Source organism: Heptranchias perlo, chromosome 5 (genome assembly GCF_035084215.1).
Source record: "Heptranchias perlo isolate sHepPer1 chromosome 5, sHepPer1.hap1, whole genome shotgun sequence".
Classification (NCBI taxonomy): Eukaryota; Metazoa; Chordata; class Chondrichthyes; order Hexanchiformes; family Hexanchidae; genus Heptranchias; species Heptranchias perlo.
The window spans coordinates 89,895,184-89,919,130 of NC_090329.1; the positions used below are offsets into that span (position 1 = coordinate 89,895,184).

The 23,947-nt window shown below is 42.2% G+C and overlaps 1 protein-coding gene and 1 long non-coding RNA gene across 5 annotated transcripts in view; one reads left to right on the forward strand and one right to left on the reverse strand.

Moving 5' to 3' along the window:
* me1 (malic enzyme 1, NADP(+)-dependent, cytosolic) overlaps positions 1–23,947 on the forward strand; it is a 409,773-nt gene that overhangs the window by 177,468 nt on the left and 208,358 nt on the right. For all 3 annotated transcript variants that reach the window (XM_067984787.1, XM_067984785.1, XM_067984786.1), the window contains exons 4-5: positions 18,804–18,879; positions 21,251–21,412. In XM_067984787.1, the coding sequence (XP_067840888.1) occupies positions 18,804–18,879; positions 21,251–21,412 (238 nt within the window). The remainder of the gene's footprint in view (positions 1–18,803; positions 18,880–21,250; positions 21,413–23,947) is intronic.
* LOC137321921 (uncharacterized) overlaps positions 1–23,947 on the reverse strand; it is a 102,604-nt gene that overhangs the window by 23,941 nt on the left and 54,716 nt on the right. The window lies entirely within an intron of this gene.

A 23,947-nucleotide genomic window follows, 5' to 3' on the forward strand; every position in this document is an offset into this window, starting at 1 on the left:
ATATTTGAATTTATTTTTCATTTAAATTTACATCCCTGGCCCTACTTTACTGTCTTATTTTGAGTTTACCTTTTGATGTACATAAATATTTCAGATATCTTCATGAGGATTCCCTTTAGCTGCCTCTTTCTAGACTGGCATGGAACTCTTACAATCCTTCCTTATAGCTCCTTTAAACCAATCGTGTTGCTCTTTGTACCTTTCCAATGCATGTACATTTTTCTGTGATCTTGAGCAGAATTGAACACAGTGTGGTCTGACCTGTGCAAACCAAAATTTTTAGCATAACCTCTGCAGATCTGTACGCTACTATTTGAGCTATAAACCTTGATATTCTACTAACTTTTTAATTTCCATTGTCTCCACAGAGAAAGTAGTAAGACTACTCTTTCTGTTGGATTTTTCTTTACATCTATCTGTTAATTCAATTCCATCAATTGTACATATTTTAACCTTACTGTATATTTTAGTGTTAAATTTTGCTCAGTTGTATAATCAGCTAAATCTAAAGAACCCATCGAGGCACCTGTTGCTGCTCCTTTAAGCGCAGCAAGACCAACTTCTCATCATCCCTTCTCTTTGACCTTCTCGCCCAGTGCGCCTGCTGGCGGCTAGTCTTGCCAACCTCCTTCCCATCCTGCTCACCCCACTCACCACTATCCCCCTTGGACTCTGTGGATCAACAATCACTGCCCCTCTCCATATTTCCCTCCCAAAATCTCCATTCACTAAGTAAAAAGGCTCTTACCGTTCATGATCTTGTGGGTGATTGCAATGACATCAAGGTATTGACAGAAACTTGGCTCACGGGTGATGACACCTTGCCCCCTACTGAAGCCTCCCCACCTGGCTATACTTTGCACCTAATAAGAAATAGGAGTGGGCCATACGGTCCCTTGAGCTTGCTCTGCTATTCAAGATCATGGCTGACCTACTTCAACTCCCCTTTCCTGCCCTATCCCCATATCCCTTGATTCCCTTAGTGTCCAAAAATCTATTGATCTCAATCTTGAATATACTCAACGACTGAGCATCCACAGTCCTCTGGGGTAGAGAATTCCAAAGATTCACAACCCTTTGAAGAAATTTTTCCTCATCTCTGTCCTAAATGGCCGACCTCTTATTGTTGACTCCGAGTTCTAGGCTCTCCAGCCAGGGGAAACAACCTCTCAGCATCTACCCTGTCACCTCTCATTCTTCTAAACTCCAGAGAATATAGGCCCAATCTCTCCTCATAAGTCAACCCTCTCATCTCAGAAATCAATCCAGTGAACCTTTGTAGCACCCCCTCTAAGGTAAGTATATCCTTCCTTAGATAAGGAGACCAAAATGTACAAAGTACTTTAGGTGTGATCTCACCTGGTCCCAAAGTCCTTTATAATTGCAGCAAGACTTCCTTATCTTATACTTCAACCCCCTTGCAATAAAGGCTAACATACCATTTGCTTTCCTAATTGCTTGCTGTACTTGCATGTTAACTTTGATTCATGTACAAGGACATCCAAATCCCTCTGAATACCAACATTTGCTAGTCTCACCTTTTTTAAAAAAAAAATTCTGCTTTTCTATTCTTCCTACTGAAATATATCCTTCCTTTGGTAAGGAGACCAAAACTCTACACAGTACTCCAGATCTCACTAGAGCCTTATATAATTGCAGCAAGATCTCCTTTCTCTCCTACTCCAATCCCCTTGCAATAAAGGCCAAAATATAATTTGCCTTCCTAATTGCTTGCTGTACCTGCATGTTAACTTTGTGATTAGTGTACAAGGACACCCAAATCCCTCTGAATACCAACCTTTTTGTAGTTTTTTTTTTAAATTCTGCTTTTCTATTCCTACCAAAGTGGATAATTTCACATTTCCCAACATTATACTCCATCTGCCACCTTCTCACCCACTCACCTGTCTATCATTTTGCATCCTCCTCACAGCTAGCTTTCCCACCTACCTTTGTAATGTCAGCAAACCTGGATACATTACACTTGGTCCCCTCGTCCAAGCCATTGATATATATTGTAAATAGCTGAGGCCCAACCACTGATCCTTGTGGCACCCCACCAGTTAAAACCTGCCAACCTGAAAATGACCCGTTTATTCCTACTCTGTTTTCTGTCCGTTAACCAATCCTCAATCCAGGCTAATATTACCCCCAATGCTATGAGCCCTAATCTTGTGTAACAACCTTTCATGTGACACCTTATCGAATGCCTTTTGAAAATCCAAATATATTACATCCACTGGTTTCTCCCATATCTACCCTGCAAGTTACATCGTCAAAAAACTAAGGTTTGTCAAACAGCATTTCCCTTTCATAAAACTGTTGACTCTGCCTAATCATATGATTTTCCAAGTGCCCTGTTATTATGTCCTTAATAGATTCTAGCATTTTCCCTACTAATGTCAGGCTAACTGGCCTATAGTTCCCTGTTTTTTCTCTCCCTCCTTTCTTGAAAAGCAGGGTTACATTTGCTACCTTCCAATCCATGGGGACCATTCTGGAAGATCAAAACAAATGCAGATTTTTTTGAAACACTAGGATGTGGGCCATCAGGTCCAGGGGATTTGTTGGCTTTTAGTCCCATTAATTTCTCCAGTACTTTTTCTTTACTAATATTAATTACTTTAAGTTCCTCACTCTCATTCGACCCTTGGTTCCCCACTATTTCCAGTATGTTTTTTGTCTTCTGCTGTGAAGACAGATACAAAATATTTGTTTACCATCTTTGCCATTTCCTTATTCCCCATTATAATTTCTCCTGTCGCTGCATCTAAGGGACCCAAGTTTACTTTTGCTAATCTCTTCCTTTTTACATATTTGTAGAAGCTCTTAGAATCTGTTTTTACATTTCTTTCGTTCATATTTATCAAGAAATTTATTAAGTTCCTGGTCATCCTTTGCTGATTTCTAAAACCTTCCCAATCCTCAGGCTTACTACTCTTTTTGGTCCTGCCCAAATGCCACAGTGGCAGTGTGGCGCTTATCACCAATCATATCTTGACCCCTTCCCCATCTCCTCTGGTACCTTCTCCTTCAAGCCCCTTGCCTTGTCGCACCCCTCTCGTCTCCTCTTTAAAGTTCTCATTCTCTGGTCCTCCCAGTCCCACCTTGAATTTCTCAGAGACATCCATCCTCTGCTTCTGGACTGAGTGCTCATCCTCGGTGATTTCGATCTCCATCTTATCTCAACTCACCTTGCCCCCTCTCCTGATTTTACTGCCATCCTATTCTCCCTTGACCTCTCCCTCCATATAAACTCTCCTATTAATGTTCACAGCCAGCCCTGCCTGCTCCCTTCATACTCACCTCCAGCAAGTCAGAGGAGCTCATGGACTTATTTATCACTAGCGATGAGACCATTCATTCAGTTGACGCTGCTACACCCCCCGCGCCCCCTTGCTGACCAAGCCAAGGCCTCCCCGTCCTAGTCTTGAACCTGTATCATTCTGTAGTTTCTCTCCTATCTTCCCAAATGCCCTCTCCAACCTCACCTTGTCCATAAATAATAGATATGCAGACTGTAATAGACCAATATAAAGGGTTAATCAGAGCAGTAGTAGAAATCCTGTGGTTGACTTGATTGATAAGGGAATCTGCTAGCTTAGCATTGCTATGCTTTGTTTTATATAAGTGCAAATTTTAGCTCTTATTTGTCAAACATAAGATGATCCTTAAGCCACAATATCTTAACCAATCAGTGTCTAATTACTGTGTTGCAGTTGTGTGTAAGGGAATGGATATAGATGATTTTTGACTGAATAATGAAGTAGAATCTGTGGTTAGAAGATGCTAAGGATATAGAGATTTGGAACAATTAGGATGCACTGCAGCAACTCGCCAAGGCTTCTTCGACAGCACCTCCCAAACCCGCGACCTCTACCACCTAGAAGGACAAGAGCAGCAGGCACATGGGAACAACACCACCTGCACGTTCCCCTCCAAGTCACACACCATCCCGACTTGGAAATATATCGCCGTTCCTTCATTGTCGCTGGGTCAAAATCCTGGAACTCCCTTCCTAACAGCAGAGTGGGAGAACCGTCACCACATCAGAGATGCACAAAAGACCAGAGCGCAGAGATCTTGGAGGGTTGTAGGGCTGGAGGAGGTTCCAGAGATAGGGAGAGGCGAGGCCATGGAGGGATTTGAAAACAAGGATGAGAATTTTAAATTTGAGGAGTTGCTGCACCAGAAGCCAATGTAGGTCAGCGAGCACAGGAGTGCACCGCTTCTGACTTTTATGGAGAGGTAGACATTGATGAAGCAGCTGAAAATGGTTGGTTCCAGAATGCTTCTTTGAGGAACTCCTGCAGTGGGGAGGAAATACTGGGTGGGCTTTTCTTAGTGTTGGGCCCACTACTGTTTTTATCAATGATTTGGATTCATTAGCGCAAAGCAAAGTGGTGAAATTTTTAGCTATCAAACAAGGAAGGGTGGTGGAATTGGAAGAGACAGCTCAAACTACAGACTGTGTTGGTTGAAATATGTAAATGGTAAGAACTATGCAGACAAAATTACTCCCTAGAAAGTGGAGGACAATATACTTTGAAAAACAGTAGCATAATCAGGCTATAAACTACCAAACAACTTAAGCAGTAACAAAAGACCCCACAGCAGTTAAAGTTAACAGAACTTTACCTACACCACCTTTGATACAAAAATAAGAAACAATGTGACTCTTTGCTAATTTTCTCAATACTAGACCTGGATCAGGGTCCATAACATTACTACATCAGACCCACGGAGTCTATCTTGATGGCTTAGAATATCCGTAACGAGTGTCTGAAGTGTACTTTCCATCACCTTTGTTCCTGGTCAAAGTTTAAAGAAAATATATTTTCAAAATCAGATAAAGCTGTTAATTTTACATAGAATTGAAGCCATGAATTGAATCCAATGGCAGATTGAAGAATGATGTTTAAGGTTGAAGAATGCTGCAGTTGCAGAGGCAACCTCCTGGAGTGTTAACCGATTCCATCTAATAAGTGTTGCATACAAATCCATTTATCACCTTGCTACAAATCCCATTTGACTGAACTACCAATTACTTACTTGCAATACAAAGCAATCAGCTACCAAAGTGTTTGATAAGTGTTCAGATCTCCAGCATCTGCAGTATTTTATTTTTGTTTTCGTGTTTGATAAGATTGACCCAAATAGCTTTGCAATTAATAGCAAACTAGTCGCTTTGCAGCCAGCTTGTCAGAGTGGATATTTAGGCATAATGAAATATTGTGTAACTTTTTAAAAGTGTACCAGGTTTTAACTCAAACAACTGTGAAGACGGAATCAAAATACATGAGTGACAAAATACTCTGTTGTGGATGGGGGGGGAGGGGGGTTTGTCTTCAGGGATTTTTAATTTCTGTTTGAGGGGCCTGGATTTTTTTTTGTCAATGCAAATGGTGTTGCTAACATTGAAATCTGGTGACTTTTGAAAGTTTATTTAAGTATTTGAGTCATGTGGGAATTTAAAACCCAAATTTTCTACACTATTAAATTTAATTTGTGAATAATGAAGCAAAATCCAAAGATCACCCGACTCTTCCTTCTAGAATTATCTCCTATACCTTGCCACTTGTATTCCTGATTATAAAAAAATAGATACCACAAAGCCCTCTGTCGACTGGTTTCACCTGCCCATACTACCTTCTCCTTTCACCATGCTCTGTATCCATCATGTCCCTTTTCTCCTTACTGTAAAGCACTTTGAGATATCTTCCAGCACACAAGGAACACTATATAAATGTAAGTGGTTGATTCTGATGAATCAGAAGGTTGTGGGTTCAAGCCATGCTCGAGGACATGAGCAGAAAATCCAGGCTCACATTCCATTCCAGTACTGTTGGAGTTGTTGTCTTTCAGATGAGATGTTAAACAGAGGCCCTGTCTTCCTGTTCAGCTAGACATAAAAGATCCCATGACACTATTTGAAGAAAATCAGGTGAATTCTCCCAAGTGTCCTGACCAACATTTACCTAACATCACCATTGCTGTTTGTGGTATCTTGCTGTGCACAATTTGGCTGCTGAGTTTGAATAGTTTGTCAAATGCATGCATAGTTACGGTCAAGTTGCAATCTTTTTTGAAGAACTGTGCACAGTTTTTCTTGCCAAAATGTAAGTGCAAATTTCAGAGCACAAATAGTTCATTGCATCTACTGCCACCACTGTGGACAATACTCATGTAACCCTTTGTCTGGAATGTGTAATTTGATCGTCATTGTCAGGCAGGCCAGAGTCCAGATGAGAGTGCCGGAGTCCGGATGAGAATTTTAAAATCAAGGTGTTGGTAGACCAGGGGCCAATGTCGGTCAGCGAGCATGAAGGTGATGGTTGCACGAGACTTGTTGCGAGTTAGGATATAGGTCAGAGTTTTGGATGAGCTCAAGTATATTGAGGGTGGAAGATGGGAGGCCGGCCAGAAGAGCATTGCAATAGTCAAGTGTAGATGTAATAAAAGCATGGATGAGGGTTTCAGCAGCAGATGAGCTGAGGCAGGGGTGGAGATGCGCGATCTTATTTGAGTAGAAATTGGCGGTTTTGATGGCGCGGATATGTGGTTGGAAGCTCATTTCGGTCATATAGGACGCCATGGTTGCAAACTGTTCAGTTCAACCTCAGACAGTGGCCATGGGGAGGGATAAAGTCAGTGACTGGGGAACAGAGTTTGTAGTGGGGACTGAAGACAATGGCTTGACGACAGGAGAGAGGGTCCTTGGCGGGGTAGAGAGAAAAGAAGAAAGAGTAAAGTTACATAGCAAGATTAGAATCATAGAAGTTTACAACATGGAAACAGGCCCTTCGGCCCAACATGTCCATGTCGCCCAGTTTATACCACTAAGCTAGTCCCAATTGGCTGCACTTGGCCCATATCCCTCTATACCCATCTTACCCATGTAACTGTCCAAATGCTTTTTAAAAGACAAAATTGTACCCGCCTCTACTACTGCCTCTGGCAGCTCGTTCCAGACACTCACCACCCTTTGAGTGAAAAAATTGCCCCTCTGGACCCTTTTGTATCTCTCCCCTCACCTTAAATCTATGCCCCCTCGTTATAGATTCCCCTACCTTTGGGAAAAGATTTTGACTATCTACCTTATCTATGCCCCTCATTATTTTATAGACTTGTATAAGATCACCCCTTAACCTCCTACTCTCCAGGGAAAAAAGTCCCAGTCTGTCTAACCTCTCCCTATAAGTCAAACCATCAAGTCCCGGCAGCATCCTAGTAAATCTTTTCTGCACTCTTTCTAGTTTAATAATATCCTTTCTACAATAGGGTGACCAGAACTGTACACAGTATTCCAAGTGTGGCCTAACTAATGTCTTGTACAACTTCAACAAGACATCCCAACTCCTGTATTCAATGTTCTGACCAATGAAACCAAGCAACCTGAATGCCTTCTTCACCACCCTATCCACCTGTGACTCCACTTTCAAGGAGCTATGAACCTGTACTCCTAGATCTCTTTGTTCTATAACTCTCCCCAACGCCCTACCATTAACGGAGTAGGTCCTGGCCCGATTCGATCTCCCAAAATGCATCACCTCACATTTATCTAAATTAAACTCCATCTGCCATTCATCGGCCCACTGGCCCAATTTATCAAGATCCCGTTGCAATCCTAGATAACCTTCACTGTCCACAACGCCACCAATCTTGGTGTCATCTGCAAACTTACTAACCATGCCTCCTAAATTCTCATCCAAATCATTAATATAAATAACAAATAACAGCGGACCCAGCACCGATCCCTGAGGCACACCGCTGGTCAGAGGCCTCCAGTTTGAAAAACAACCCTCTGCACCCACCCTCTGTCTTCTGTCGTCAAGCCAATGTTGTATCCAATTGGCTACCTCACCTTGGATCCCGTGAGATTTAACCTTATGTAACAACCTACCATGCGGTGCTTTGCTAAAGTCCATGTAGACCACGTCTACTGCACAGCCCTCATCTATCTTCTTGGTTACCCCTTCAAAAAACTCAATCAAATTCGTGAGACATGATTTTCCTCTCACAAAACCATGCTGACTGTTCCTAATCAGTCCCTGCCTCTCCAAATGCCTGTAGATCCTGTCTCTCAGAATACCCTCTAACAACTTACCCACTACAGATGTCAGGCTCACCGGTCTGTAGTTCCCAGGCTTTTCCCTGCCGCCCTTCTTAAACAAAGGCACAACATTTGCTACCCTCCAATCTTCAGGCACCTCACCTGTAGCTGTCGATGATTCAAATATCTCTGCTAGGGGACCCGCAATTTCCTCCCTAACCTCCCATAACGTCCTGGGATACATTTCATCAGGTCCCGGAGATTTATCTACCTTGATGCGCGTTAAGACTTCCAGCACCTCCCTCTCTGTAATATGTACACTCCTCAAGACATCACTATTTATTTCCCCAAGTTCCCTAACGTCCATGCCTTTCTCAACCGTAAGAACCGATGTGAAATATTCATTTAGGATCTCACCCATCTCTTGTGGTTCCGCACATAGATGACCTTGTTGATCCTTAAGAGGCCCTACTCTCTCCCTAGTTACTCTTTTGCCCTTTACTTATTTGTAGAAGCTCTTTGGATTCTCCTTTGCCTTATCTGCCAAAGCAATCTCATATCCCCTTTTTGCCCTCCTGATTTCTCTCTTAACTCTACTCCGGCAATCTCTATACTCTTCAAGGGATCCACTTGATCCCAACTATCTATGCATGTCATATGCCTCCTTCTTCTCAATCTCCCGAGTCATCCAAGGTTCCCTACTTCTACCAGCCTTGCCCTTCACTTTATAAGGAATGTGCTTACCCTGAACCCTGGTTAACACACTTTTGAAAGCCTCCCACTTACCAGACGTCCCTTTGCCTGCCTACAGACTCTCCCAATCAACTTCTGAAAGTTCCTGTCTAATACCATCAAAATTGGCCTTTCCCCAATTTAGAATTTTAACTTTTGGGCCAGACCTATCATTCTCCATAGCTATCTTAAAACTAATGGAATTATGATCACTGGTCCCAAAGTGATCCCTCACTAACACTTCTGTCACCTGCCCTTCCTTATTTCCCAAGAGGAGGTCAAGTTTTGCCCCCTCTCTAGTCGGGCCATCCACATACTGAATGAGAAATTCCTCCTGAATACACAACAAATTTCTCTCCATCCAAGCCCCTAATGCTATGGCTGTCCCAGTCAATGTTGGGAAAGTTAAAGTCCCCTACTATTACCACCCTATTTTTCTTGCAGCTGTCTGTAATCTCCTTACATATTTGCTCCTCAATTTCCCATTGACGATTTGGGGGTCTGAAGTACAATCCTATCAAAGTGATCTCTCCCTTCTTATTTTTCAGTTCTACCCATATAGACTCAGTGGGCAAACCCTCGGATATATCCCCTCTCACTACTTCCGTGATGTTCTCCCTAATCAAGAACGCAACTCCCCCTCCTCTCTTACCTCCTGTTCTATCTTTCCTATAGCATCTGTACCCTGGCAGTCCTACCCCTCCCTTAGCCATGTTTCAGTAATAGCTATAACATCCCAGTTCCATGTACCCATCCATACCCTGAGTTCATCTGCCTTGCCCATCAGGCTTCTTGCATTGAAATAAATGCAGTTTAATCTAGACTGCCCTTGGTCTTTGCCCTGCTTTCTCAGACCATTTGTCCGGTCATGTTTTGTACACTCTCCCTTACTGCCTTTTGTTTCTGTCACCACTTTACCTCCCACTGACTTCCTGCATTGGTTCCCATCCCCCTGCCACTTTAGTTTAAACCCTCCCCAACAGCACTAGCAGACACTCCCCCTTGGACATTGGTTCCAGTCCTGCCCAGATGCAGACCGTCCAATTTGTACTGGTCCCACCTCCCCCAGAACCGGTTCCAATGGCCCAGGAATTTGAATCCCTCCCTCTTGCACCATCTCTCAAGCCACGTATTCATTCTAGCTATCCTGTCATTCCTACTGTGACTAGCCCGTGGCACTGGTAGCAATCCTGAGATTACTACCTTTGAGGTCCTACTTTTTAGTTTAACTCCTAACTCCCTAAATTCAGCTTGTAGGACCTCATCCTGTTTTTTACCTATATCGTTGGTACCTATATGCACCACGACAACTGGCTGTTCACCCTCCCCCTCCAGAATGTTCTGCAGCCGCTGGATATGTCCTAGAAATAGAGAGGAGACAATTGGAGGGAGTCCAAAGTTAGTCAGGTCCTGTGGAGGGATAAGGTTGATATGGATACGATGGAGTCAGCTTGGAGCATTGACTAACTGATGTCTAGGTTTGAAGACAGGTGTGGTGGGCAAGCCAATAGGTTGCCCCCAATTCCATGTGCTCTTGTTTTTGTTAGCATTTGACAAGGTTCCACATGTGTTATCAGCATGATTTGATTTTTAAAAACTCCCACCAAACTTCCTTGTCTGCTGGAGGAGTGAGGCCTCCATTTTGAGCAGCCTCTCACCTTGCTTTGACTCGGGGGGGAGGGGGAAAAAAAACTCCATGCCAGGCCAATCCAGCAATTGACCTGTGGGCCTCTTCAAATATGTGGCCTTATGAGTGGGCACTGCAAGATCATGTGGGGGTGGTGGCTGTAGCCATTTCTTTGAGATGCTGAATTTGACAAATCCACAGCATTGACTATTTTACATAATACGCGCTGCAAGGTTGGTTTCGGGAGGGCGCATTTCATTCAACGAGAATGGGTGAGGGTGACTGCATTGGAAGTGATGTCACTAATGGAGGCGGAGCTTTTTAGCATGCGTTGTGACATCAGGTGACCAGGCAGATGCCCGGGGGGATGTCACACGTCGATCGAAAACCGGAAGTACCCACACTGTCACTAATCACTCCCGTCAAACTAAACACTCTGGGAGAGAGCTGCAGTGACTGATGGGGCCTTGTGTGCAGACCGTGGATTGTTTTCAGGTTTATCGGGTAGAAAGTGGGGGCGGGTCACCTTTTACATCACAAAGTGAATAGTGACACTGCCTCCGATGTCATTTGCTGTGCGTGCACTGAACTTTCAGACAAGTCAACTCACTGCCAAACATGCTCAAGAACGTGATCCAGGTCTAATGGGGGGGGGGAGGAGCAGAGCGTGATCCGTCTCCCCATCTGGACAGTGTTCTTTTACCCCACCCCCAACCTTAAACCTGGATCACATTCTCTCCCCTTCCCCTGCTGCTCCTGCATCTCCTCTCCTCCTCTCCCCCCCCCCCCCCCCCCCCCAATGCTGCATCCATTTCCCCCCCCTTTTCCTGTGCTTCCTGCACTTTTTTTTCATTTTCCCGCTCCTGCTGCTGCTTCTCCCCCCGCTCTTTCCTCTCCCCCCAAACCTTATAACTACCTGCATTTTTGGTGCTCGGCTTCAGGTCCGCACTTTTAGCGAACAGCAGTGAGGGCAGTTGGTGACCTACAATGCGCGTGCGTGGCCCAACACGCTCCAGGCCCGAGTGCACATGTGCTGGTCCCTGGCACTCGTCACAGTGCAAATCGTTTTTGATTGGAAAGAATACAAATGCATTGGACATGTACAGCAGCTGTGCTAATACTGTCTCATTCCCATGTAGAAATGTCACTTTGAATACCTATTTAAATTCGCATCCTATGTGATCAGCTCAGGAAGCATTGTGTTCCACACAGCATTTTTCTCCGTTTCTGTTCTTATCCATATAGATCAGCTATGATCCAATTGAATGGTGGAACAGACTCGAGGGACTGAATGGCCTACTGCTGCACCTATGTTCCTTGTAATTTGTGCAAGAGGAATGCCTCCTAATGTCAAATAGTTCTTGAGACTGGTACTTGCCCTCTAGTCCTGTGCTCACAGTTGAGATTGAGTAACCTTCGCTTCATTATTGGTGCTTTTCAACCATTTAAAACCTGGATAACGTCCTCTCAGGACATGACAGAACCCTATTTTAAGGTTCAAGTATCTGTCATGACACACAAGCTTTCCTGAGTAACTTTTGACATTTTGTTAAATTGATCAACTGGGATGTTCCTACAGTTTTTTTTTTAAATAGAAAAGCGATTAGGGTTTGGAGATTAACATTGATCAATCCACTTGTAGGTTTTTCATCTGATGGCAGCCATATTTTCCTGATAAGGCAAGCTTTTCTGGGTGCTACAGGAACATTCCATTGTTTCCTTGTGTAGCAGAGGATATGTTCTTCTGAAATGTGAAGTCTATCTCTGTAATTCATGCATTGTCAAATACCTGGAACTGGCAATGAGGGAGTATCTTTTCTATTAAAAAAAAAAGGAAAAATGCTCCATTCTCCAGTCTTCGAATTGGATTTATTAGTGACTATATTATATTTATATGGACTCCCTTCACCCCCCACCCCCCACCCCCACCCACCCACAAGTGGAGACACTTTCTCTGCCTACCCCAATCAAGCACTTTCATTATCCTAAAGACCTCTATCAGGTCACCCCTCTTTCTAGAGAGGAGCCCCAGCCTGTTCAGCCTTTCCTGATATGTATATCCTCTCAGTTCTGGTGGTATCGTGAATCTTTTTTGCACCTGCTCCAATGCATCTATATCCTTTTTATAATAGAACTATGCACAGTACTCCCCAAGTGTATGGAGCCTTGGTTAGACCACAAGTTTAACATAACTTCTCTGCTTTTCAATTTTATCCCTCTAGAAATGAAACCCAGTGCTTGATTTTCCTTTTTATGGCTTTATTAACCTGCATCACTACTTTGTGATTTGCGTATCTGTACCCCAAGATCCCTTTGCTCCTCTATCCTATTTAGACTCTTATTATCCAAGCAGTATGTGGCCTCCTTATTGTTCCTACCGAAATGCACCATCTCACACTTGTCTATATTGAAATTCATTTGCCAATTACATGCCCATCCTGCAAGTTTATTAATGTCCTCTTTCATTTTAATGCATTCTTCCTTTGTATTAACTACACCCCAATTCGGTGTTGTCTGCAAATTTGATTGACCGTCCATTGAACGTGGAGGGGTCGACGTGTCACTCAGCTAGGATTTTTACCAGTGCTCTGTGCAGAGGGATGCTCGGTTTTACAAAGTTAAACTCCAGCAGTACCCCTGTGCATTCTTGACTCCCTTAAGTCTTAACTATGCCTACCTATGTCTAAGGCTCTTTCGACTTGGGTGAGTGGAGTGTGCTGAGAGTGTGTGTGCACTACCTAATGGGAAACCAGAAACTTCATCTATGTTTTCTCAGTTGCTTGGTCTGTGGACTCTTAAACATATGATGCTTTTGAGTATGTTGGGCACTTGGCTGACCAAAAATCAAGTTTCTGTACAAGAGCCAGTGTAGCTGATAGCTGTGGGAATAGGTTATAGATTGGCTTGCTTTCTGGTCCTGAATGCTGGTTTGTACAGCTTGAATAAACACTTAATACCCAGCAGGTACTAAATTATCCCGGATTGGATGTCTCCTGATCGGCACACAGGAAGGTGACCAATGCCAGGGAAAGGAAACTCAAAATAGAATCACTCCATCGGGGTATTGGTGGCTTAGTAACAAAATTGAAACATCTTGGCTGCTTTGCCTTTTGATTTTAAAAAAGAATCTATTAAAAATCTTCCATCCATGCACACTTCATGTCTGCAAAACTTTACTTCCTGTTTTTAACACTTGAATTTATAAAGGCAAAAAGTTCTGTCTACATTTACCACCTATGTAAACCAATTAAAAATGCTTTCAGACAATTTTTGGCTAACATTTTTTTCTTAGTCACTGAAATGTCTATTGTCCAAAACAATGATTTAAACAAAATAAAAAGTTCAAATTACATATTTCACAATAGCAAATTTAAATGTACTCATTGAATTGCTTGTGTCTTTAAATGCCTCCATTAAAGTTTTTACTTGAAGCCCTCAGTTTCTCCCAAAAGCCTGGGGTTCGACTTGATGATTTCCCCCAACTATGATGCTGTAAGCTGAATTTGGATGGTGCAGTCTGAGCATATGCAGTGTAATTGCGTCAGTTCCCTTCTGTCAGCTGTACTGGTGGAATATTTTTCTTCAACATCTAGCAGTTTTGCTCAGTTTTTCAGTTATTTAAGAAAAGCTAGAGGACTAATTTCAAAAGATTTATTTGTATAATCATAGTGTTTTTTTGTAAGGACGCAGTTGTATATTTGTGAGAGAACTGACATTACTTATTGCACACTGTTGTACCTTTTTATGTTGTGTTCTATAAACTTCAAAAGTTGCATTTATCTGGGAGTGTGCCAGTGAGTTAGATTTTCATATTTAGCACCTGGTTGCAAAGCATCGCCTGGTGCCAATGTAGAGTCAAAGCAGGCAGGTCGGATCACATGTAGGTTAGAACCTCCCCCAGTTTTACTCCCATTTGAATGAATGGTAGTGGTGGTAGGTGGGGTTCATTATAGGTGTGATTCTCCCTCATTTTCACCTGCATTACATCCAGGTGATGCTTTATATCCATCTGCCAAAGATGAAAATCACTATTTCCTCCTGCTAATGTCTTTTCAATTTACAGAAAAAAAACAGTTGAATTTTGAAGCTAATGAACGATCTCATCTGTTTTTTGTTGACCGTTAGAAAAGACAAATGTTCTGATTGTTACGTGGTGTGTGTCTGCCTGTCTCTCTGTCCAGTAAGGTGGGGGAGGGGTGAGAGTGGGTCAGGCATAAAGTATTGTCTTGTTTCATGATTCTTTGGTGCTTTTTTCCTCCTATAAAGAATCTAAAGTCATTATAAAATATTTTTTCAGTTAAAGCTTGCTTTTAAGGAGTTAGTTTCTCAGGACAGCCCCATGCTGTGTGGTAAATCTAAAGTCAGACAAAAGGTGTTTTTTGTCTCCGTCTCTGTCTCTGACACTGTCGGTGGCTTGTCTCACTTAGAAATAAACACCATGTACCCATTGCGTTGGGAAGATTTCTTATCCCGAGTGTGTATAGTTCGGAATAAAGCAAAACACGTCACCAAGGATGTTGTTCTGGCTTATAGAAACTAGAACTGCACAGGCTGTAAGGAAGACAGGAGACTGCAGGAGGAAAGGTTCTGCTCCAGGATTGTAGAACGGAATGCAGAGAGGTTATTCTGCTTAAGTTAAGTAATGATGTGGAGATGCAGTAAGACAGTAAGTTAAGTAAGACAGCCCACCAAAGTGGCATTCTCATTCTTTGTTTTGTATCATTATGCCAACATAAGTTGTACCATTTGATATAATTGACTCTGATCATACCTGTCCCACTTTTCATTTCAATTTATTGTGGAATAAATCCGCTTATGGATCAAACCAAACTTTTTTCTCTGATTTTGGAGAGGTTGGAGAAATAAATCAATGAAAATCGTGATCACATGGGGGTTTCATTGCTGCCCCTCCCCTCCCCCAGTGTGTGTGTGTGTCCGTCCGTCCGTCCATCGGAGCCACTGAACCTGTGAATTGAAACCAGTATTTTCATTCTAACGACATTTTTACAACAAATAAGTTGAAGTTTGAAAGTAAAGATTCTTTTGAGGGAAGTGGATAAGAGGGGTGAGGATGAGTAGACTGGGTTGAGAGTGAGAAGGCTTCTTGCTACTTACCCTTGTTGACTGGGTTTGGGGGGAGTGAATAGGAGCGAGAGGCTAGTGGTTGGAGGGTAAGGGAGAAGTGAGTGACAGTGATGCGAGGGGGACGGGAGAATCCGGGTTTGAGCAGGGAGTTTGAAAACACAATAGGAGTAGTGATGGGAAGGTGAAAGGTTAGGGGTGCAGTGGGAGTGAGGGGGTGAAGACGCATGAGTATTTGGGGAATGAAATAGAATGTTGAGGGGACAATATTAAATGCCCAAATAATCTGTTAGTGAGGCGTAAATGTTGGCCACGAAACTGGGAGAACTCTCCTCCTCTTCGTAAAAGATCTCGTGGCACTTTTTTTTGTTCACCTGGTTTAAAGTCCCATCCAAATGAACGTAACTCTGACAGTGCAGCACTTCCTCGGTACTACACTGAATTGTCAGTCTAGATTATGCACTCAAGTCTTTGGACTGAAACTTGAACGCACGATCTTCTGACTCGAGGCAAGAGTTCTACCACTGATTCATGGCTGACAATATGTATTCATTACTGATATCGTGCAAATCTATGCTCTATGCCCTCTAGTTTTGTCCTGTCCATAAATTGGCACCCAAAAATGTTGGATAAGGTACACTCTTATGTAGAAATTGAGGGGTAATTGTTTTTGCAATGAGGTGGTGGTGGTCAGTATTGGCTGGTGCTCTGTACCTCTAAACCTGGTATGATTTAACTGTGCTGCGATTCCAAACCAATGTGTGGTCCAGCTCCTTCCTGTATAATGCCATAGCATTTTATACTCTTACTTTAATACAAGAATTTAACATGGATGCATCTGTTGTTTGTCTCAACTATATAATCATCCATGCATGTCTGTGCACGAACATCAAAAGAAAATAAACAAGTGGAAATTCACTTTTGAGTTATAGTAGGATTCTCAAATATATAAACCAATTGTGTTTTGCTCTTTTTCATGATGCCATTGGAATTCCTTGATTATGTTCAGCCTTGGAGCATGCTGCTATCGGTCATACTGGATAAACTAACGTATATTGAGTGATGAATACTGTGTATGGTGCTGTACAATGTTATGCAATTAATTTTGTGGGCAGCATTTTATTCCTCACTTTGTGCCATGAAGAATGGGGCTGCTATCTGATATTGAGGATTTAAAACAAAATTATAAATCGGATTTGTGCAAAGTTAAGTTGGCACAGTCTACTAAAAGGGCTTTTCTTAATCTTGCTCTGCTCAAGCCAGATTAGTTTCATTTTTCACAGTGCAGGTACTGGTGGAAATACTAGTATCTTTCTCCTTTTGCGTGATAATGCATGTTTTCTTGCAGACGGTGTGTCTTGCTTCAATTGTCATGTTGATTTCTGCAATAGTTCTTTTGAGTTGGTTGAATGATTAAATGATTGATACAATGAGCACAGATGCGGAACATCCATGATTGTTACTGAGTTAGCTGGGACAGTGGTGGAGCACGAAACAATTGTTTTAAGCATCCCTAGGTAGGGAAGGATAAATCAATCAGTTTTTCATGCTGATGCCATCCTTTTGAGGCCTGGTCAGTGTGCCAGTGTTTGGTCACATATCATACGGTCTCTTCTCTCCTCAGTCTCGCTCTACCTGAATCCGGCGCACAATGCACCAGAACAAGCGCAATCCCATCCTAACCTAATAGCTATTTTTAAAAATAGCTTTATCTGAGCAATGACCTCAGATCAACTAATGCATATAAAACCAAACAGCAGTGATAATTTGTTATATTTTACAGTTCTAACTGTACCTTGTGTAGAGGGGGAGGGGGGGGTCACCTTTTTTGCAGAGACACTTGGATTGGGTGAGATGTTCTACCTTTCAACTATTTGTTTTCTTGGGTACGTGATTGTAGTTTTGGTTTCTTGAATTTTTAATTAAGATTTTAATCTTGTGCTTATGATGCACTTGAACCAGTCTGAGATACACCAAAGCCACACTATATGCTGGTCTTCGCACATGACTATCCATAACAACCCAGCTTTCAGAATCCACAAATCTCTCCTAAGGAATGCTGATGTGAATCAATGTTTTGCCACTCTCTATAATGTAGTGTTCTGGTATAATAGCAATAGTTTGCCAAAAAATATTTGTAGAGTTTACTCTTTTGGGTAGTAAAGGCATTGACATGGATGTTCGTATCCATGAATAGGATGCTTAAAAATGATTTGCTAAGCTTTGACTATTAATACTGCTTGTTCACTGGAATGGAAGAAAGTGCTGTCTTCAGAAAATAAAAGCAGTTTGTCTCCGAACAATAGAATTTAATTGAGATCAGCAGTCCAAGCATTTCCATTGTGACATGGAAAACATTCTGTCATTTGACATTGTTTGAACCTGTAATCCTATCTCGTGAGGCTGGAAGATATTGACTCTGAAATTCTGCAGGGTTTAACTGGGAGAACCCTTGCAGCATTTCATGGTCACTATCATTGAATTTAAGCCAGCTTTATTTGATTTTTAAATTATGTATCATGCTTCATAATTTCATTTCCTGCTAAATGTTCTTGAAGGCTTTCATGACTTTCTAAAGTGTACAGCAAATCATTCCACTGCCATTAATGGTCCACCTCTGTACAAAATGTTATGAATGTGCAAGTCAGGATAAATGCTGCATTAGCCCTGAAACAGCTAACTATACTGCATGTTGTACTGGCATGTTTCCATGTGTCAAAATGTAATCAACACTTATGTTTCTTTTAACAAGTACCAGACAGTGGTATGGATTGGATAAATAGAAATGACTTCTTGAATTAGGTAATCTTGTTGGCTTGTTGCATCTGGCATAAAGACTGCTCAATCTATGGCACCATATCTGCTTTTTCATCTGTTTTCACATTTTATTGTGTGCTGCCAGGTTTGCAACCTTATTTGAACCTCCTTGCTGATTAGAAAAATAAATTACTTTCACAAATAACATCTTTGCAGGGAAATCCTAACACAAACTGTCTTATGAAATTAGTGCAGAAGACTTGTCTGAGGGGTACGATATAGGTACTGTACAATATGGTGTATTTAAATACATTGTCACTGTAAAGAACCATGATTGTGTGTGGTCCTGTTATTTTTTGAGTCTGCAACATACAATGACCTAAAAATAATAACTTTATTCTCTGAACGTGGCAACTTTCTATGTACATGGTTCATCAATTTATAATGGTGGAGTCTTCATCTCTTGGGATTGACCTTGCCCTATTTGGGATTCTTGCTGATTAAATTGTGATGCAATTTTAATAAACCTTAACAATTATTTTTATATTTTAGGGGCCTTTTCGTTACTATCCATGACCGAGGACACGTTGCTACACTACTGAAGTCCTGGCCTGAGAATGATATTCTGGTATGTTTGAATTGCTATGTGCATACTGAAACCCTGTGTTCTGTTTTAATGTGTGTCAAATACATCATTTTTGAAACATTATATACATAATGAGCATTTATCCTTTACTTTTCTCCCATTTTTCTCCTGTCTGGGTTGCCCAGACGATGCTTCATACAAGGCCAAATGATCAGGCAGGCCATCAGTCCCCAGATCTCGGCCAATAATGCTCTGTAACTAAGCTCACACAAGGAGTGACTCGTCTATTCATTGCCCTTGGTAGGAAGACACTTGATGTCTCTTCTGTGCTGCTATGCATTGGAATTCCAATGTAGTGTGCACCATATTTTTGAAACATTTTGTTGGTGAGAAATTTTAAAACTGAAGAGTAGAATACGGGCAGATATGTTTTCTGAAAAGACATAATGCCTGTGTTTGATCTGTTAGCCCAGCCAAGGAATCAATCAATGGCAGAATGGGGATGGGTGACAATACAGTTAACCTCAGCATCTCTCTGGCTAGGGGAAGCAGAAAATCAGCCAGGCTTTCCACTCCTGACCTTGATCCAATGATCCTTGCTGAGAAGTGTTTGTTTGGACACTAGCTGAGTACAAGATTAGGTTCATGGTGAAGTCGTCCCATGGTAGGAAGAATGAGGAGAGGCAATATAAATTAAATGGTACAATTTTAACTAGGTGCAGGAACAGAGACCTGGGGGTGTATGTACACAAATCCTTGAAGGCGGCAGGACAAGTTGAGAAGGCTGTTAAAGCATTCCGGATCTTGTGCTTTAATAGAGGCATAGAGTATAAAAGGAAAGAAGTTATGCTAAACCTTTATATAACACTAGTTGGGCCTCAGCTGGAGTATTGTGTTCAATTGTGGGCACCACACTTTAGGAAGGATGTCAAGGCCTTGGAGAGGGTGCAGAGGAGATTTACTAGATTGGTGCCAGGGATGAGACTGGAGAAGCTGGGGTGGTTCTCCTTAGAACAGAGAAGGTTAAGGGGAGATTTGATAGAGGTATTCAAAATCATGAACGGTTTTGACAGTAAGTAAGAAACTGTTTCCAGTGGCAGAAGGGTTGGTAACCAGAGGACACAGATTTAAGGTGATCAGCAAAAGAGCCAGCGGTGACATGAAATATTTTTTTATGCAGCAAGTTGTAATGACCTGGAATGCACTGCCTGAAAGGGTGGTGGAAGCAGATTCAACAGTAGGGAATTAGATAAATACTTGAAGGGAAAAAAATTACAGCTCTATGGGAATAGAGCAAGGAAATGGGGCTAAATGGATAGCTTTTTCAAAGAGCTGGCACAGGCACAATGGGCCGAATGGCCGCCTCCTGTGCTGTACCTACTATGATACAATAGCCTACTAATGCTAATTGCCTTTCACATATGAGCCTAAGTGGCCATTCAGATGGGGTACTAGAGGGTTGCTGACCCCAATGGAACTATACCCCAGCATGAGTTAGCAGCAACAGGGAAGGGGAGAGCTTAGAAATTAAATTGGAATTGGAATCTCATAATAGCAAACTTTGCAGTTTAAAAGTGCACAAAAATCAACACTCAATATTGTAATTGCTTATTTTAAAATTAAGTGTTTCAGCAACATGGTGTTTTAATTATAAAGCTGATTAAACCAGAGAGTAATAGTCACAAATCCCAAGATAATACCTTTTTTTGATTGCATATCCGGCTTCAAGCACTACTGATATGTCATATTTGAGTAAAATGAACACTTTTCCATAGCTTTATGCCAACTGTGATATATGTGTGAAAGGAATTGAACCACAGGACTCAACTCCATTTGCAGTTTACAAAAAAAAGCACACAAAGAAATTTTCACGAGCCATTAACTAAAACTTTGCAAGGGGAAAAGGTTTTCACAAGCTGAATGGCAAATTAAATTTCTTTTATTTATCCCCTCACCCAATCTTGACCCTGAGATTCTAGGAGTGATATCAGTCTTCTGTCACACACCACAGGTCATTAGTGGAACGCTCAGGGTAACAGCTGTTTTGAGCCATATGGGTTCTGCCAGTCCCCTGCCAGAGATATAGCGAAGGCCCCTGCAGAATTTCTACAGGCTTGGTTTTTTTTCCCCTTCTCCCACTCTTAATACCTTTACTGTTGGTCTATATCAGCTGAAAGTATGGACAGGCGGCCAAATACCAGGCCTCTGCCAGCATTCTTCTTAAACTAGCTTTGAAGACCCGCAGTGACCTGAATTGCTTCTCACTTCCCCTCTCTCTCAAGTCGCTGAGATCAGGAACTCGGCATGTGGTTAATTTGATATCCTTCCCCTCCTTGATGATGCGTTTTGGTGCCATCCTGTTATCTAAATCATCCTGCTGCAGTCTCTAACTTTTTTGGCTTTTTTTTTCCAGGCTATTGTAGTCACAGATGGGGAACGCATCCTGGGCCTTGGTGACCTTGGGAGTTATGGAATGGGCATTCCAGTGGGTAAGCTAGCACTGTACACAGCATGCAGTGGAGTGAATCCCCAACAGTGTTTACCAGTGATGTTAGACGTTGGCACTGATAATGAGGTAAAGAAAATCACTCATGTTAAGGATCCACAACGTTGCACATAGTCAGACTTTGCTCTTACCACTGCTACGCTATCTTGGTCAAATAATAGTCATTATTCTGTCCCTGAACTCGGACCTTTCTCTAGTTTCTCTCCTATCTCCCTTCATGCCCTCTTCGAGCTCAACTTGTCTGAGACCCACCTCCTGCTCCCGCGACCCTGTTCCCACTAAACTGCTGACCACCCAACTTCCCTTCCTGGCCCCCAATTTAGCTGACATTGCTAATGGTTCCCTCTCCAAGTACAAACCCCCTCCCCTTCATATCTGCCGTCATCGCCCCACCCTTAACCCCTCTGTCTTTGCAAAATACCGCCCTCTCTCCAACCTCTGTTTCATGTCCAAAATCCTTGAATATGTTGTTGCCTCCCAAATCCATGCTCACCTTTTCTGCAGTTCCATGTTTGAACCCCTCCAATTAGGTTTCCGCCCCTGCCACAACACTGAAATGGCCCTTATGAAAGTCACAAATGACAACCTATGTGACTGTGACCATGGTAAGCTATCCCTCCTCATCCTTCTCAACCTGTCTGCAGCCTTTCACCACACCACCCTCCTCCAATGCCGCTCATCATCCAGCTGGGTGGGATTGCTCTCGCCTGGTTCTGAACATACATACGAATTAAGAGCAGGAGTAGGCCATTCAGCCCCTCGAGCCTACTCTGCCATTTGATAAGATCATGGCTGATCTGATTGAGACCTCAACCTTACTTTCCCGTCTACCTATTATAACCTTTGACTCCCTCGTTAATCAGGAATCTATCTAACTCAGCCTTAAAAATATTCAATGACCCTGCCTCCACCACTCACTGGGGAAGGGAATTCCACAGACTCATGGCCCCGTGAGAGAAACAATTTCTCCTCATCTCCATCTTAAATGGGAGACCCTTTATTTTTAAACTGTCCCCTAGTTCTAGTCTCTCCACAAGGGGAAACATCCTCTCAGCATCTACCCCTCCAAGTCCCCTCAGGAACTTATGTTACAATAAGATCACCTCTCATTCATCTAAACTCCAGTGTATGCAGGCCCAACTTGTCCAACCTTTCCTCATAAGATAACCCCCTCATCCCAGGAATCAAGTGAGTGAACCTTCTCTGACCTGCCTCCAAAGCAATTATCTCCTGTCTTAAATGAGACCAAAACTGCACCCAGTATTCTATGTTATCTCTCCAATGCCCTGTACAACTGTAGCAAAACATCTCTACTTTTATATTCCATTCCATTTGCCTTCCTAATCACTTGCTGTACCTGCATACTAACTTTTTGTGATTCATATATTAGGACACCCAGATCCCTCTGTACTGCAGAGTTCTGCAATCTCTGTCCATTTAAATAATATACTGCCTTTCTATTCCTCCTGCCAAAGTGGACAAGTTCCCACATTATACTCCATCTGCCAAATTTTTGCCCACTCACTTAACCGATCTATATCCCTTTGCAGAATCCTTATGTCTTCTTCACAACTTACTTTCCTACCTACTTTTGTGTCATCAGCAAATTTAGCAACCATACATTCAGTCCCTTCATCCAAGTCATTGATATAGATTGTAAATAGTCGAGGCCCAAGCACTGATCCCTGTGGCAATCTACTCGTTACATCTTGCCAACCTGAAAAGGGCCCATTTATGCCTACTCTCTGTTTCCTGTTAGCTAACCAATCCTTTATCCATGCTAATATGTTAACCCTTACACCATGAGCTCTTAATTTGTGTAGTAGCCTTTGATGCGGCACCTTGTCAAATGCCTTCTGGAAATCCAAGTACACCACATCCACAGGATCCCCTTTATCCACGTTGCTTGTTACTTCCTCAAAGAACTCTAATAAATTAGTCAAACACTATTTCCCTTTCAGAAAGCCGTGTTGACTCTACCTGATTGCATTCAGATTTTTTAATTGCCCTGCTATAACCTCCTTAATAATAGATTCTAGCATTTTCCCTATGACAGATGTTCAGCTAACTGACCTGTAGTTTCCTGCTTTCTGTCTCCCTCCTTTCTTGAATAGAGGAGTTACATTGACTATTTTCCAATCTGATGGGACCCTTCCAGAATCTAGGGAATTTTGGAAAATTAATACCAATGCATCTGCTATCTCTGCAGCCACTTCTTTTAAGACCCTAGAATGAAGTCTGTTAGGACCTGGGGACTTGTCAACTTTTAGTTCTGATCCCATTTTTTTCAGAACCCTTTCCCTGGTGATTGTAAATGTTTTAAATTCCTCCCTTCCTTTCACCTCTTGATTCACAATTATTTCTGGTATGTTATTTGCGTCCTCTATAGTGAAGACGGACGCAAAATATCTGTTCAATTCATCCACCATTTCCTTGTTCTCCATTATTAATTCCCCAGACTCGAGGACCAACACTTACTTTACTCTTATCCTTTTTAAATACCTGTAGAAATTCTTACTATCTCTTTATATTTCTAGCTAGCTTTCTCTCGTACTCTAATTTCTCCCTCCATTATTTTATTCCATTCCTATCTAATCTGTTGTA